The sequence below is a fragment of the Mirounga angustirostris genome, unplaced genomic scaffold (assembly GCF_029215605.1).
Source record: "Mirounga angustirostris isolate CCGP_5_RB_7025 unplaced genomic scaffold, mMirAng1.0.hap1 SCAF_10, whole genome shotgun sequence".
NCBI classification, from domain to species: domain Eukaryota; kingdom Metazoa; phylum Chordata; class Mammalia; order Carnivora; family Phocidae; genus Mirounga; species Mirounga angustirostris.
Genome location: NW_026991718.1, coordinates 125,425,763 through 125,438,917, shown reverse-complemented (window position 1 = coordinate 125,438,917; position 13,155 = coordinate 125,425,763). Strand labels below are relative to the sequence as shown.

The 13,155-nt window shown below is 45.8% G+C and overlaps 2 protein-coding genes across 15 annotated transcripts in view; one reads left to right on the top strand and one right to left on the bottom strand.

The window, feature by feature from the left end:
* SULF2 (sulfatase 2) overlaps positions 1-2,468 on the top strand; it is a 114,251-nt gene extending 111,783 nt beyond the window's left edge. For 5 of the 6 annotated variants that reach the window (XM_045885911.3, XM_045885913.3, XM_064573327.1 and 2 more), the window contains 3 exons: positions 448-481; positions 684-737; positions 1,624-2,468. In XM_045885911.3, coding sequence (XP_045741867.1) covers positions 448-481; positions 684-737; positions 1,624-1,654 — 119 coding nt within the window. In that variant the 3' untranslated portion in view covers positions 1,655-2,468. The remainder of the gene's footprint in view (positions 1-447; positions 482-683; positions 738-1,623) is intronic. The other variant, XM_064573325.1, reaches the window with a different exon arrangement.
* A 1,880-nt stretch (positions 2,469-4,348) lies between these two features.
* Positions 4,349-13,155, bottom strand: part of NCOA3 (nuclear receptor coactivator 3) — a 131,344-nt gene continuing 122,537 nt past the window's right edge. For 6 of the 9 annotated variants that reach the window (XM_064573321.1, XM_045885905.3, XM_045885904.3 and 3 more), the window contains 6 exons: positions 11,266-11,559; positions 10,048-10,161; positions 8,579-8,801; positions 7,283-7,457; positions 6,808-6,949; positions 4,349-6,511 (listed from right to left, as the gene is read on the bottom strand). In XM_064573321.1, coding sequence (XP_064429391.1) covers positions 6,500-6,511; positions 6,808-6,949; positions 7,283-7,457; positions 8,579-8,801; positions 10,048-10,161; positions 11,266-11,559 — 960 coding nt within the window. In that variant the 3' untranslated portion in view covers positions 4,349-6,499. The remainder of the gene's footprint in view (positions 6,512-6,807; positions 6,950-7,282; positions 7,458-8,578; positions 8,802-10,047; positions 10,162-11,265; positions 11,560-13,155) is intronic. The other 3 variants (XM_045885908.3, XM_045885909.3, XM_045885910.3) reach the window with 3 other exon arrangements.

Genomic DNA, 13,155 nt, shown 5'->3' with positions numbered 1-13,155 from the left:
ACCGTCTGGGAGGAGTCACACGACCGGGCCGGCTGATCCCAAAGCCCACACGCTTGGTCAGGCCGCCGATGCTCTAGGAAGCTTGCCCAGAGCCGAGCCACAGGATCTCCCCGCTGCCCCGCTCTTGGGGCCCGTGGCTTCCTGTCCTCTGTCGCATAGGTGTCCCTGCCTATATCTGCCTCCCCGACCGGGACCACGCCCCAGGTTACTGTTGAACGGATACATCAGGGTGCCTCAGCTGGTGACATTAGAGGACAGGCAATCCCCAGGCTACGTGAGTCTCGGGGAACACTCACGTCAAGATTCAGCCACTCCACCTGCCCGAGGGGACACTGTCAACGTCATGAATGACAAAAACAGAAAAGGCAGTTATAAAGCAGTTGTCATTGTTGGTGCCATTTTTGCCCCAAACTCAGTTTCTCTTTTGTTCATTTCTGTCTCATTTAGGACTTAAAGATGGAGGAAGCTATGAGCAATACAGGTACCTGGTTTTGTTGTTAAAGCCCGAGACCGTTCCGCTAGGCTGGCCCATCCTGTGGTCCAACCTCTGAGGTGGCGCGAGTCAGGCTGAGGCCCTGCCCGCTCTCTGGTCTGCCAGGGGCCTGGAGCGCCCACCAGGGAAGGGGGAGGCTCTTTCTGGGTGAGGCCAACACGCCCTCTCTTTTTGACACCCGAAAACTTAGGCAGTTTCAGCGTCGAAAGTGGCCAGAGATGAAGAGACCTTCTTCCAAATCGCTGTGAGTGGAGGAAACAATTTACAAACAGAGATCTGGTCTGCCCTGCTTCGTTCTGCCGAAGCCGTTCTGTGTGCATGCCATTTCTTTCGTAATCCTGTCTCTGTTCGTGTCACGAGCAGGGAGCAGGAAGGTCTGTGTTTTAGATTAATACCTTGTCTCACACGCTTGTTCTCCATAGCATAATCTGGGCCTGGAAGACTCAATGTAGTCCTTAGAGGTTGAGAAGCGTGTAAACGTTACACCTGTCAGACACCTCGAAGGCTGTGGCTGCAGAAGGGCTAACTGGTCCATGTCAGCAGCAGGGGCGGCCTCATGAAATGGCCCCCAAAATATCCATGCCCCGAAGTCTCCCTCCAGCGCCAGAGAGGCTGCTGAAGGGCTGAGACTGGGGCGACCTGAAAGGGCCACCTTGAGTCTAAAGGGAACGGCACCAGTGGGATGCGGCTTGGATCCTCCAGTTCACCGTGAAAATCCAAACACGCAGATATGTGTGAGGATTTTTAATTCACATTGGCCATTCATTTGACATTGGATTACCATGCAGGCCGACGGACCCCCCTGGTGCGCTGCCGTGCGCAGCCTCCCATCTGTGCTCTCCCTTCTTTCTCCGCACAGAAACCGCCTGTGGCTTCTTAGGACAATACTAATGGGCAGGCCAGGCAGTTCTTTGGCGCTCCCAGAATTAAAGCACATCATCTCTCGGGTCATGTCCCCAGTGCAGCCTCCGCCGGCCACGGAGCATGCAAGCCGCCGCTGGAAGTCGGGGTGACCGGGTGGGAGCAGGCCCTTGCTCAGGGCCCTGGCAGTTCTCCCCTGTGGCAAAGCGCGCTCAGCCGCGTCGGGGCTGCCTCCTCAGGCACTAAGAGGGGTCTGCTTTGCTCCGCAGGGGACAGCTGTGGGAAGGCTGGGAAGGTTAGAAGCAGCCGGCGGGCCTCCAGACCAGAGGCGCCATCTGACCGAACCGACCCATTTCAGGCGGGTCTGGGCTCCTGGCCAGGGGGGCCTGAGTCACGGGACCTGCTTTCCGTCAGCATGGCACGCTCTGGAAGACAGCCATCGGGAGCCGTGAATTTTCAGGAAGTCCGCTTCTGCCCCTGCTTTTGCTTTGGATTATACCTCACCAGCTGCACAAAAGGCATTTTCGGATCCAACGGTCACCACTAACCCTCTCTGAGAGGCTTCCAAAGGAGAAAGATTTTCTTTGGAAATTTCCCCCAACGGTGTTAAGTCACTGGAACTTTTTTTAAAATCCTAGGGGAAGAACGACCCTGTTTTAAATCCTCTTGTTCTTTTGGTTCGTCACAAAGAAGGACCTAAGGCTGCAGCAGGACAGACGCAACTTGCGGACGTTTGGAAACGGGGCCGAGTTCGACAAGGACTCAGCAGCACAGAAGAGGGGACTTTCATCGAGCACCATGATGCAGGCGGTCTCTGAAGAAACGGACTTCACTGTACATAGGAGACTATTTACGTGTAACCAGCGTGGGGACTCGCAGGGGAATCTAGTAAGAAAACCCAGTTTTCGAGAGTGGTGGTGTCAATAAATGGTCTGTGGCCAGTGTAACGAAAACCCCTTGCAGTTGTGGACATTTCTATTCCTGACCAGATACCATTTCTGCCAGTATTGCTTTGTTAACTGTCCCAGAACTGACGTTTTTTAAAGTACTGGAAAGAAACGAAGTTGATGTATGTTATGTCCCAGGTTTTAACAAAATTGTATTTGTAAAGAAATTTTGTAGTCTAAGTATTGTCATACAGTGTTCAAAGTCCCAACCAACGACCAGCAGTTCATATGAGGTAACTTTAACATTTTGTAAAAGGCCGTTCTTGGGAGTTTTTTGGTGTGCTTGGTTTTTTTAAAAAAGCAGTCAACACCCTTTTGGAAGGAGACACTTAGGTTTTTCCAAGGGGGAACAGATGGGTATAAATTAATGACAAAAATTTATCATACTCCAGGAACCTTGCAGGTAAGTCTCACATTACACCCGCTTCAGGACCTCACTTTTTTAAAAATGTTCATTGACTGCAAAGCAATTCACCGTATTAGCCAACCCCTCTCTGTGTACCAGCTTGTCCAGCCCGGCAAAGATAGATAGCGGTCAGAGGCCAGGAGCAAGAAACAGGAGGACCCTCCCTCCTCGGCCATCACCCAGCCTGATGTGCTTCTCACCAAACAGACGGTGAAGAGGACCCCAAAGTGCTCACCTTTGAGAACAGCTCTGTGCTTTTCCAGCGTTCTGTTAACCTTAGAGAGATTGCTAGAATAATTTGAAACAGGATTCCTTAATCCAATCAGGATTTAAAAAAAAAAAAAAGAAAAGAGAAAGAAGCTCTTAGGCTTCAATTTTAAATAGAAACCTTTATTTACAATGACATCCAAAATGATAAGCAAAGCAGTCGTCAGAGCTTACCACTCAATCATCTCGTAAGTTATCCCATGTGGTCTGGATTCTTTGCAGTGTAAAGAACGATTCAGATTTTTAAAAGCAACATTTAATGTAAACTTGATTGAAACTGAATTCATTCTCAATACTATAAGTCAATTCCTGAGAATTTTAAATATTGCTCTCAGAATGACATTTCCATCATCGAAATTCCACACATTGGAAAGAGAGAGAAAGAAGGAAAGAAAAAACCACCTCGCTCATTAAACAGCTGACCTTGGGAGCTCAACAGCAGCTTGCTCCCCCGAAGCAGGGGGTTTCGTCTGTCCTACAGGCTTTACTCCTATGACGCCCCCACTCGTGAACAAAACGCATGGAACTGGACAGGCATATGGACAACTGGCAGTCCTTTCGAGGACAGCAAGCCAAGTACGTTCTGTACTCCCCCACCCCATACCCCCAACTCACCTAGATATTAAATACCAATTAACTAAGCAGTCCTGGTGATTGATATTTACACCTTTTCCATCAAGATGCATGATTTAGAAAAGTGGCATCATAATATGAACATTAACAATGAATTTCTATTTGTTTTTTTTTTTAAGAAGAAACGTATCTCCTTTATATCATTTTGATCTTTATAAAATATATATATTTATATTTATATATCTTTGGATTCAGCAAAAAAGTAGGTACTGGAAATATCGCACATTCTAAAAGCAGATGAAACAAATACCAAGGTTTAAAAAAGTGGGGGGTGGGGGTAAGGAGAGGTAGGCAGCAGGAGTACAAAGAGAAGTATCCAAAAAAGATAAAAGGGCAATAAAGGTAAAAACAAATTATCTCAAAAGACGGCATCTATTAGAAGAAAATCAAATTCTTAAGTTTGCACCAATAAAATGAACAAGTAGAAAATATAAAAACTTATAATAAACTTTCTCCTTTTTTTCCCATATAAAAAGGGGGTGCTGCCTTCCAGTTAGCCTGGAGTTGGGACTGAGGAAAAGAATCACAAAACTTTGTATTTTTTGTTTGTAATTTTTAAAAGTCAAGAAAGGTAAGAGCACCATTCCGTTTCTCCCCACACACGACTTAAAACAAGAAAGGTTCAGATATATGTGACACAATTCTATCTAAAAAGACCGAGACTCTTACTCAGCTACATCTCTGTCTCCAGACAGGAGGATATGTTATCTGAAAAGTACAGGCCACTATGATGGAAGTTGATGGATTTACAATGTTCGATTTATTTTTAACCAGGAGGTGGGGGAGAGGGTGTCAAACCCAAATCTGTTCCAGTGGTGGTTCTGGAAATACAGGTTTCACTTATGCATAAGTCAAAGAAATTAAATGATCTTACCTTCAGAGACACCTAGAAAAATTGGCTAAACATGTATGAAATAAAAGAAAAATTAACTGGCTCTCGGTTATTGCTAGGAAATTGACACCAAAGCTAGCCACAGACCTTTGAAATTCACAGACATTTTAAAATCCAATTTCATTCAACTATTTATTTGAAGCTAATAAAGTAAACCAGATAAAAGGAATTAAAATTGACTTTTCTCTCTATTCCCAACGGACTGGGACAAGTGTCTTAAGCCTGGCAAGAGCAGAAAGGGGCGGTGGCAGGGAGTGCAAAGGCACTAGCTCAGCCAGACCGCAGCTCAGAAGCTGCAGACCCGGCCGCCCTGGAGGCTGAGCTCCCTGAGACACCACCTGGCGGCTGTTCCGGTTCTCAGGGACAAGGAGCGTGCCGCCTCCGAGTGACAACCGAGCAGACACTAGAAAACACACATCAAGGGGTCTACTCCTGAGATCTCAATGTGGGATTTGGGTCCTAGCAACCAAAACCTTAGAGCACTCCTACAGTGGATGAAGAGGCAACATACTCGATTAAAAAACAAAATACCGTGAATTGCTATTGTTTAATTTATGGACCACTTAAAATCCAAGATTCTTTTTTAAATCAAATTGCTTGATCTTTTAAAATTCTTGGTATCTTTTTTTAAAAGTTTATTTCCCCATATCTATTCTTTCCCCTAAAATTAACAAAGTGCTTAGTTCTGGTAGAGGAATTTAAAAGACAAATTTAAAACTCCTACATCTAAACAAATGATCTTTTTAAAAAGCATTTAGATTAAGAGACTGAAAAGAGAGAGGCCTCTAACACCAGAGCATGGGGGAGGGGGGCTCCGACCACCATGCCCTCGCCCAGGCCACAAAATTCAGGGGACGTCTGTGCGTAGCCTCACCGCACTGAGCTTACTGAAGTCAACAATGTTAAATATTTAGCTTCACAAACTCTGTAAAAATGAGTTGTTGTGACCTGCAAAAAAGGTATATACATATTTTACATAATACAATATCTTAAAGGCCGTATTTACAAAAGAAAATCTATTCACAGAAACACTGCGAAATTCTGATTCAGAATGCAGTACCTGGCCTTGGGTTTTCTGCAGTTTATTTTCAAAAAGCATTATTGCTCTACCATATAGGCAAAGGGTGACACCAGTACTTTCAACAACAACAAAAACCATCGCTCGTGTCCAACGGATTAGTTCAGACAAAAACCGGGAATGTGGTTCACCATTCCTCAAGACCTCAAGAATATTGCATTTATCCATTACTTTTTAAATAAAGTGCACTCGGCTGCACGTTAGCATGTGAAAAATTGCTACTGCTGCAACTAAATACTGTCATCTCACTGTCCCTTCCGCAAAGCCATGTGACATCAAGGACAGCCCCTGGAGGTGAAGTATTACAGGACAGTTAGGGACAGAGGAAGTTCCTACTCAGGAAAAAGTCCAGGACAGTCAAGAACAGGGCTGGAACAACTCAACACCATCATTAGAAGACAAGAATTCAGAAAGGCCAACTTCTCGGGACAGAGTCAGGTGAGGACACAGAACTATCTGGTCGTGAGAAGGACACGTGAAGGCCGCGACTGTGCTCTCCACCCAGTACTGCCACTGGAGAAACCAGACCTCCTTGCCTCTCTGGGCTTCTCCGAGGTTCTCTAGCCCACCCACATTTATCTGAAACACTCTGACAGCCAGGCAGAAAGAAGGGACACAAGAGAGTTTCGGGATCAGTAACACTCCGTACCTCCAGAATCCCATTCCTAAGAGGCAGAATGCCAAAAATATTTGTTTTGAACTCCATGACACACAGGAGGAGGAATAATACAGAGAGACATCGCATGTCCACTTCAAACCCAGTCCTGCTGAAATGACATCACTCGGAATACCCTTCCCAGAGTTCAAAGCTGGTTCTTTCCTCAGAGCTGGGTGTGCAGGACGATGATTCTTTACTCCCGATAATCCCAGTGCCGGGTCATTTTGTACAGTGATTTCCTTGGAGGTCCTGATGTACAGGGTGTCAGCAGTATTTCTGTTAACAACCAGAAGACACGTGAGTAAAACACACGCTCTGTACAACACAGAATCCACAGCGCCTGCAACAGGACTGTGGCTGACAGATTCAGATCCCTTAGATTAAGCCACATTACCAAAGGTACTGAATGGCCCAGTGCCTTCAAACCACAAGTATTTCAATGACTCTAGTTTTGAGTTCTATGCCCAAGTTAAAAACCTGCTGAGGTCCTTTAGATTACAGATGAAGCTTTGGCTCTCTCCAGAGAACAGGACAAACTTTCTGAGAACAGGAAGGGATAGACCCCCCCATACCTGATCAGGACCCATGGGCATGCCAGCCATGGGCATGGAGTTCATGTTCATCTGTCCCATGGGACCACTGCTCCCATTCATGTGCACCATACTGTACGCTGCAGGGCTCCCCTGGTGGGCGAACTGCTGCTGGGGAAAGGAGCTGTAAACAAAGTGTGAGATTACCACCCGGGTCACTCTAGTCACAACCGACATGCACATAGAGACCACCACGATTCTGTCAAATGTCTCTGCTTCAGCAGAGAACCCGAGGGAGAAGACTGCCCCTGCCTTCTGTGTTTCCACAGCTGCCTGTGGACACGTGGAGGGCAGGAAGGAGTCTCAAAATGGAGGAGCCAAATAACACACTTTCTAATATGTACCCAGGCCTTTTGATCTCTCCATCCACTCAGGCTTGACTGAAAAATGCAGAGGATACTTGCCTGTACTTTTGGGCGCTAGAACATGAATGACTTTTCAAGTCCCTGTTCCTCACCTGTTCCTGGCCAAGTTTCCTGACGGCCAGCCCTTTATTTCCGAGGACTGATACATGGGTGTGGTCTGAGGGTGCTGCATCATGGGATTCTGGGAGGGACCCATTCTTGAGGGCATCATTGCATTGGGAGGACTAGACACTCGACCAAAGGCCGGATCTGGTTGCTGTCCCATTCCTTTAAAAAAGAAGGAAGAAAAAGAAATTGCAACGCTCAAGGGGGACCTTCCTCAGAGTCTCCGTTTTCTACAGAAACTTTATGTTCTCTTCTAAAGGCAGGTGAAGACAGTGCCGCAAGCTACTGCCTGCCAGTTCCTCTTGCTTCTCACTGAGAAGACAACTGAAGGAATGGGCTTACCGCACAGAGCAGACCATCTAGACCACCTGAAGAGCTGTTACTTCACGGAGATTTCTGTATAAAAGGGATTCCACCTCATGCTACTCACATCACTCTGTCCCTCTGTCCCCAGCTGGCAGACGTGCACCTAAAATGTAATCTCCCCAAAAGATACTCTATCCCCACTCCCACCATGTTCCTGGAATCTCTCAAAGACTGACCTGAAGATGTAAGCTGCACTACTGTAATGAATATACCCAAGTCACCAAGGAAAGGACCCCAAAGCCCACATGGCATTCTTCTCACTCACATGACCAAGCATTCGAAGCCTGTAGAGTTCAACTAGACTGGGATATACTGGGACATACTGGGGCGGGGGGGGGATAGAACCTGGTGGTCTTTCTTCCAAATTAAGAATGTGGGGAGCTGAAAAAACAAGACCGGGGGGGGTGGGGAATGCTCCACTCTGACAGATCATCTACCAGGATTACAATCACCTGTGCACTACAATAACCACTTCTGGGGTTTTTTTTGTTTTTGTTTTTGTTTTTTTTAGACCAACCAGTTTTTCTCCATTCTGACTACAAGAGCATCGTCTCCTGTTTGGGGTGCTCTGTCCTCCCGTCTTCCACTCTCCCTGCTCTCCTTGCTGTCCTTCTGATGCAGGTGCCTCACAGGCCTCAAGTGCCCTTGCCCCAGTGCAAATCTAAACACATCTATGAACATTCAGTGACTTGCCACCGCCTTCAGAATGACACCAAACTCTTCAAGACTTCTAGGGTTCGTCTGATCTGGCCTCTACTTGTGCCTTGTCAGTCTCATTGGTCACCATCCCTTGTTCTGTTATTTTTAATTAATTCTATCTTTCTAGTTAATGACAAAAAGGGAGTAAGTACTATTTGGCGTTTAACGTGCAACAGATCTGTTACTCTGGGGAAGCCATTTTCACCATCAAAATTTACCATAATTTGGTGGATATGGAAACTGCTGGGGAGAAGCCTGCGGCATCACGGGCCCTGCTAGAACCCCATCCATGCTGGGGGAGGCGGTCACGTTCGGGGGCGGGCTGAAGGCCTGCGGCTGCGGCGGCTGCGGCTGCATCACGGCCACCCGCTGCTGTCGGAAGTGATGACTCAGCAGCTCCCTGCTGCGCTGAGCCACCATCTGGGCGTTCAGAAAACCCTGCTAATACCCAAGGAAGAATGCAGTTACACACACGTAGCAGGAACCAGCCAATTCATACACACGGGACCACCACCATACATTAGGCGGGAGAGAAAAACACCCAATGCCTTTCTTCCTACAAAAGGAAAAATGCACAATCCTCCTTTTGGTAAAGGCATCGTGGCTAGGTGGGGCAGACGGGGTGCAGAACAGAGCCCTGGAAACTGTTTGGGCAAGCTGTCAAACTTTCACACTGAAAACATTCCTCAAAGTGAGAGAACATTTAAGGGTAGAATTTGAGGACAAGTTTTTCAGAAACTATGAAATAAAACTACAAGATGGAAAAGGACAGCAATAAGAGGGTGGGAGGAGGGGCCCGCCAAAAGAACGGGGTTATACTCAATAAACAGGAGTCTACCCCAGAAGGGCCTGTATAGTCTCTGAAAGCTTTTGAAACAAGAGATGGAGGATTAGGAGCAGCTGTCTGGAAGTTCAGGAGGTAACATGGTCAAAGCACAGAACCAAAAAGCTGACTTGGGCCCTATCAGCTGGGAGAAAGCAACTGCAAAAAGCAAACTTTTATCTTTCTGGAGGGCATCGTAGCTCAGCTTATTCAAGATGTCGGATTATCAAAGTACTTCCAAGCAGGCCTAAGACAGCAAATACTGGGCGCTTCAGAGTGGGATGTTTTGTTTGTTTTTACAATCATTATGAACAGTCTTTCCAACCACAGTAAAGGACTTTTGTGTGGTCATCTGCCTCGTGCACATTAAGAAAATACCTTAGGACAGTCTCCACCTTGAGCTGGAGGTACAGAAAACTTGAACATCATCCTTCCCACTATGGGAAACAAGTCATCTCAGAGATAGTCCTTGAGAGTCGGATTATGTATTATTTACTTTTTTCTTCTTACAATCTCATATTTTACCAATGAGCATATAGTTTCATAACCCAGAAACAAAGAAAAGTTTACAGATTTATTATTTTAAATCCCGAAAAAGTGTCAGCTGTTTTCACAACACAGCAAATCACAAAGGGAATTAATTAAAAAAACACGAATCCATGGTTTTAATAAAAGAGCCTCCCCTCCTGATTCTTCCTCATCACCAGCAAGAGAGAAGAATGGAAGAGGAAGTGTGATGAGAGCAAGGAATGGTTTCTTACACAAGAAACTGGGAACTGCTGTGTTTCAACATACATTTACTGAGGGCCAAGTACGGACCAGGCCCTGTGCAGGGCCCACGGGAGTGACTGTGGACAGACTCACTTTCCTCACCTGGGAGGTGACCTGGGGCTGCATCATGGGCCTCACCACGGCAGCACTCCCAGCAGTGGGGCTGTCCATTTTCATCTCCAGGGCCTGACGGCTCTGATTCAAAAACTGGGGAGAGACAGGTTGGTTAGGATGCAAGTGGAGCGTGTCACTGAGCCCCAAACAGCTTTCTAAATCCTCAGCACCACCCGGTAAGATCATGATGCTACTTCCAACACATTAACCTGGTTAAGTCACATCTACACTGAACCAGTATACTTCCATACTTCAAAAAATTCAGGCTGAAAAGTCCTTGGCAAGCATATGAAGCTTTATTGTTTGGCATCAGGAAGAAAAATAAAAATATAAATCTGCAGCTTAAAGAGTATCTTCAACAGAAACTCAAAGGATTCATTAAGTCAGATTTTCTGTGGGATTGTTTAGGCCATTAGGGAAATAGCTTTAATTTGCTCAGACCAACACTAAATAAACTACCTCTTCTGTTAGCTTTTCCTAAGTAACTTTTAGTGGAAAGAAGTGGTAAAAAGTAAAACGATACCATGATTGTACTAACACAGCTTTGCAGAGTACCTACATTGACTTTTAGTAGTATTAATACCCTAGAAGTCTCTGGCTCACTGGACCTGACACTCACTCATTCATCAGCTTATATGGTTCGGTTCTGCCACATTTAATAACTCAGCATACCCAAGACATAAACAATATAAATAATTAAATTTTAAAAGATGTGCTGGAGATTAAGGAAACAATAAAAAAGCAAACTCCTAGTTTAGAATATTAAGAGAGTTGAAGTTTTATAAAACATCTAGAAAGCAGAGGTTCCATAAAAAGAATGTTCAAATCAGTAAGTATCTGGTATGAATATTAAGGACTTTTTTAAAAATAGAAATCATCTACCTCTAAGCCATCAAAAAATACTTTTCTCCCCCAAGTGCCATCCCCTCGGACATTTTTCACTTTTTAACCTGTACAATAGAATAATCTTATCAAAAGGTAAGGAGGACCTGACCAATTCCAGCAGGACCACTCCCTAACAAGGAACTACCTGTACAAACAAATGTTACACAAAAGTCAAAACAAAAAAGTGTGAGATGGCAAGAGAGAGAGAGAGGCAGTGGCAAAAGCCCTGAAGAACAAAGCCTGACAACCAATCAAACAGGAGGCAGCCAGAGGGAAGGCGTGTCTGGCTGAGGCGAGCTCGAGGCTGCTTACCTGCTGGCCCTGCAGCCTCTGCTGAAGCTGCATCCGGAGCTGCTTGGGGGTGTTTGTCCGGGGTCTCATGATGTTGGCCCTTGGGTGCATTCCTTGGAGAGGAAAATTGCCTTGCTGGTTCATCTGATTCATCATTGAGTTAAAAGATGGTGATTGTCCCTGAAGATTAAAGCCTCCCTGCACTGGAGGCCCCTGTGGCGGGTACGTCTGCCCATATAATGCTGCCTTCTGATCCATCATTACTGCCGCTTCTTGGCCCTGGAAAGCATCCTGTTTGGACTCCAAAGCTTGTCCCTTAAACATCAAACACATAAATGAACAGTAAAGTACATCTGGAAAGCAACAGAAATCAAATGCTCCAAGGAAGGTAAAAAATAAAGTCAATACATGCAAACAAGGATGCCGCAGAATTCCAAAAGTAAAATCAAGTTTATTGTCTGAAGTTCCATGAGAACACAGACCATGACCCATGTTTTCACAAATGTGTCCCAGTGCCTAGCACAGTCTCACACAGACAAAGAGTACCTGGAGAAATGCTATTTGTTCCAGACCAGATTTCTGTACCAACACAGACCTCCGAAGCCAAGTATAAAAAAACTAATTAAAATTGTGATCAATTCTCATATAATTAGTATAGGAATATTTTGATGGTGATCAGAGGTGATTTTGGAAGAGACCGGGGAAATCAACATAATCTCATATCCCCCGAAGCGTATTACTAGTTGTACAAATAAAACCTAAAGGTGGCCGTCCACTACAATTTGTATGGCTGGAGGGATTATTAAGAAACCCATTTATTCAACAAGTATTTATCAAGTGCCTGCTATGTGCTTGGCATCACTTCTCTACATGCAAAGGATATGTATGCAGTAAAGTCGAACAGGTAACAGAACAACAGTGAAAACAAATGTTCCGAAGGAGTGAAGAGCCTGCCACACTGAGACAAGAAAAGCCTGTCAGGTACTGCGCTCACCTTTACCTTCTTATCCACGGGCACACAGTGTATGTGTGCAGGCAACAGTCTCACCCCAAAACACACGTCACCCCACTGTGACAGTGACCCCACCCTCGATTTCCCCACCTCTCTGACCTCTCCTTGGAGGCATGGTAGGCATTCATCAGGGTTCAGTCCTAGGCCCCTCTTCTTTTCTCTAGCTACATCTTCTACTCTGGTCTTCTCATCTACTAGCGACAACGGCCAAACTCGTCTCCAGTTCAAGTGTCTCTGAGTTCTGACTCTGCTTACGCAAATGCCTGCTTAACAACTTCACCTGGATGTCACCGGCATCTCAGGAGTTCACGCGCAGAAAAAACAAGTCATGATTCCCAACAGCCCCTCCCCCAAAAGACCCGGATCTTCCTCCAATCCTCCCCTCATGGCAACATGGCAACACCATGTGCCCAGAACTAAAGCCAGCAATCTGGATTCCTCACATTCTCCCTTTCCAAGCGTGTGCGTGCACACACACACACACACAGGCACACACAGTCCACCGAGTCCTGTCAGTTTTTCTTCCATATGACGTATCACACAGCCTTCCCTTCTTCCATTCCACTGCTATGACCCTCTCCAAGACACATTCTTGGACTCTTGTAGTAAATGGTTCTATGCATCTGCTCTGTCCCATCATTCTAATTCCCTTCTCCAGAAAGGAATCTGAAATCTCTTTCTATAAAGTAAATCATACTGTAAGTTAAACATGGATTAACCTTGCATGTCTACCTCCTTTCTCTTGCTAACTCTACTAAAGGAATAGCAAAGAATTTAAAAGGTAGTATCCTGGGGCGCGTGGGTGGCTCACTCGGCTAAGTGTCTGCCTTCAGCTCAGGTCATGATCCCAGGGTCCTGGGATCGAGCCCCACATCGGGCTCCCTGCTCCTTGGGAAGCC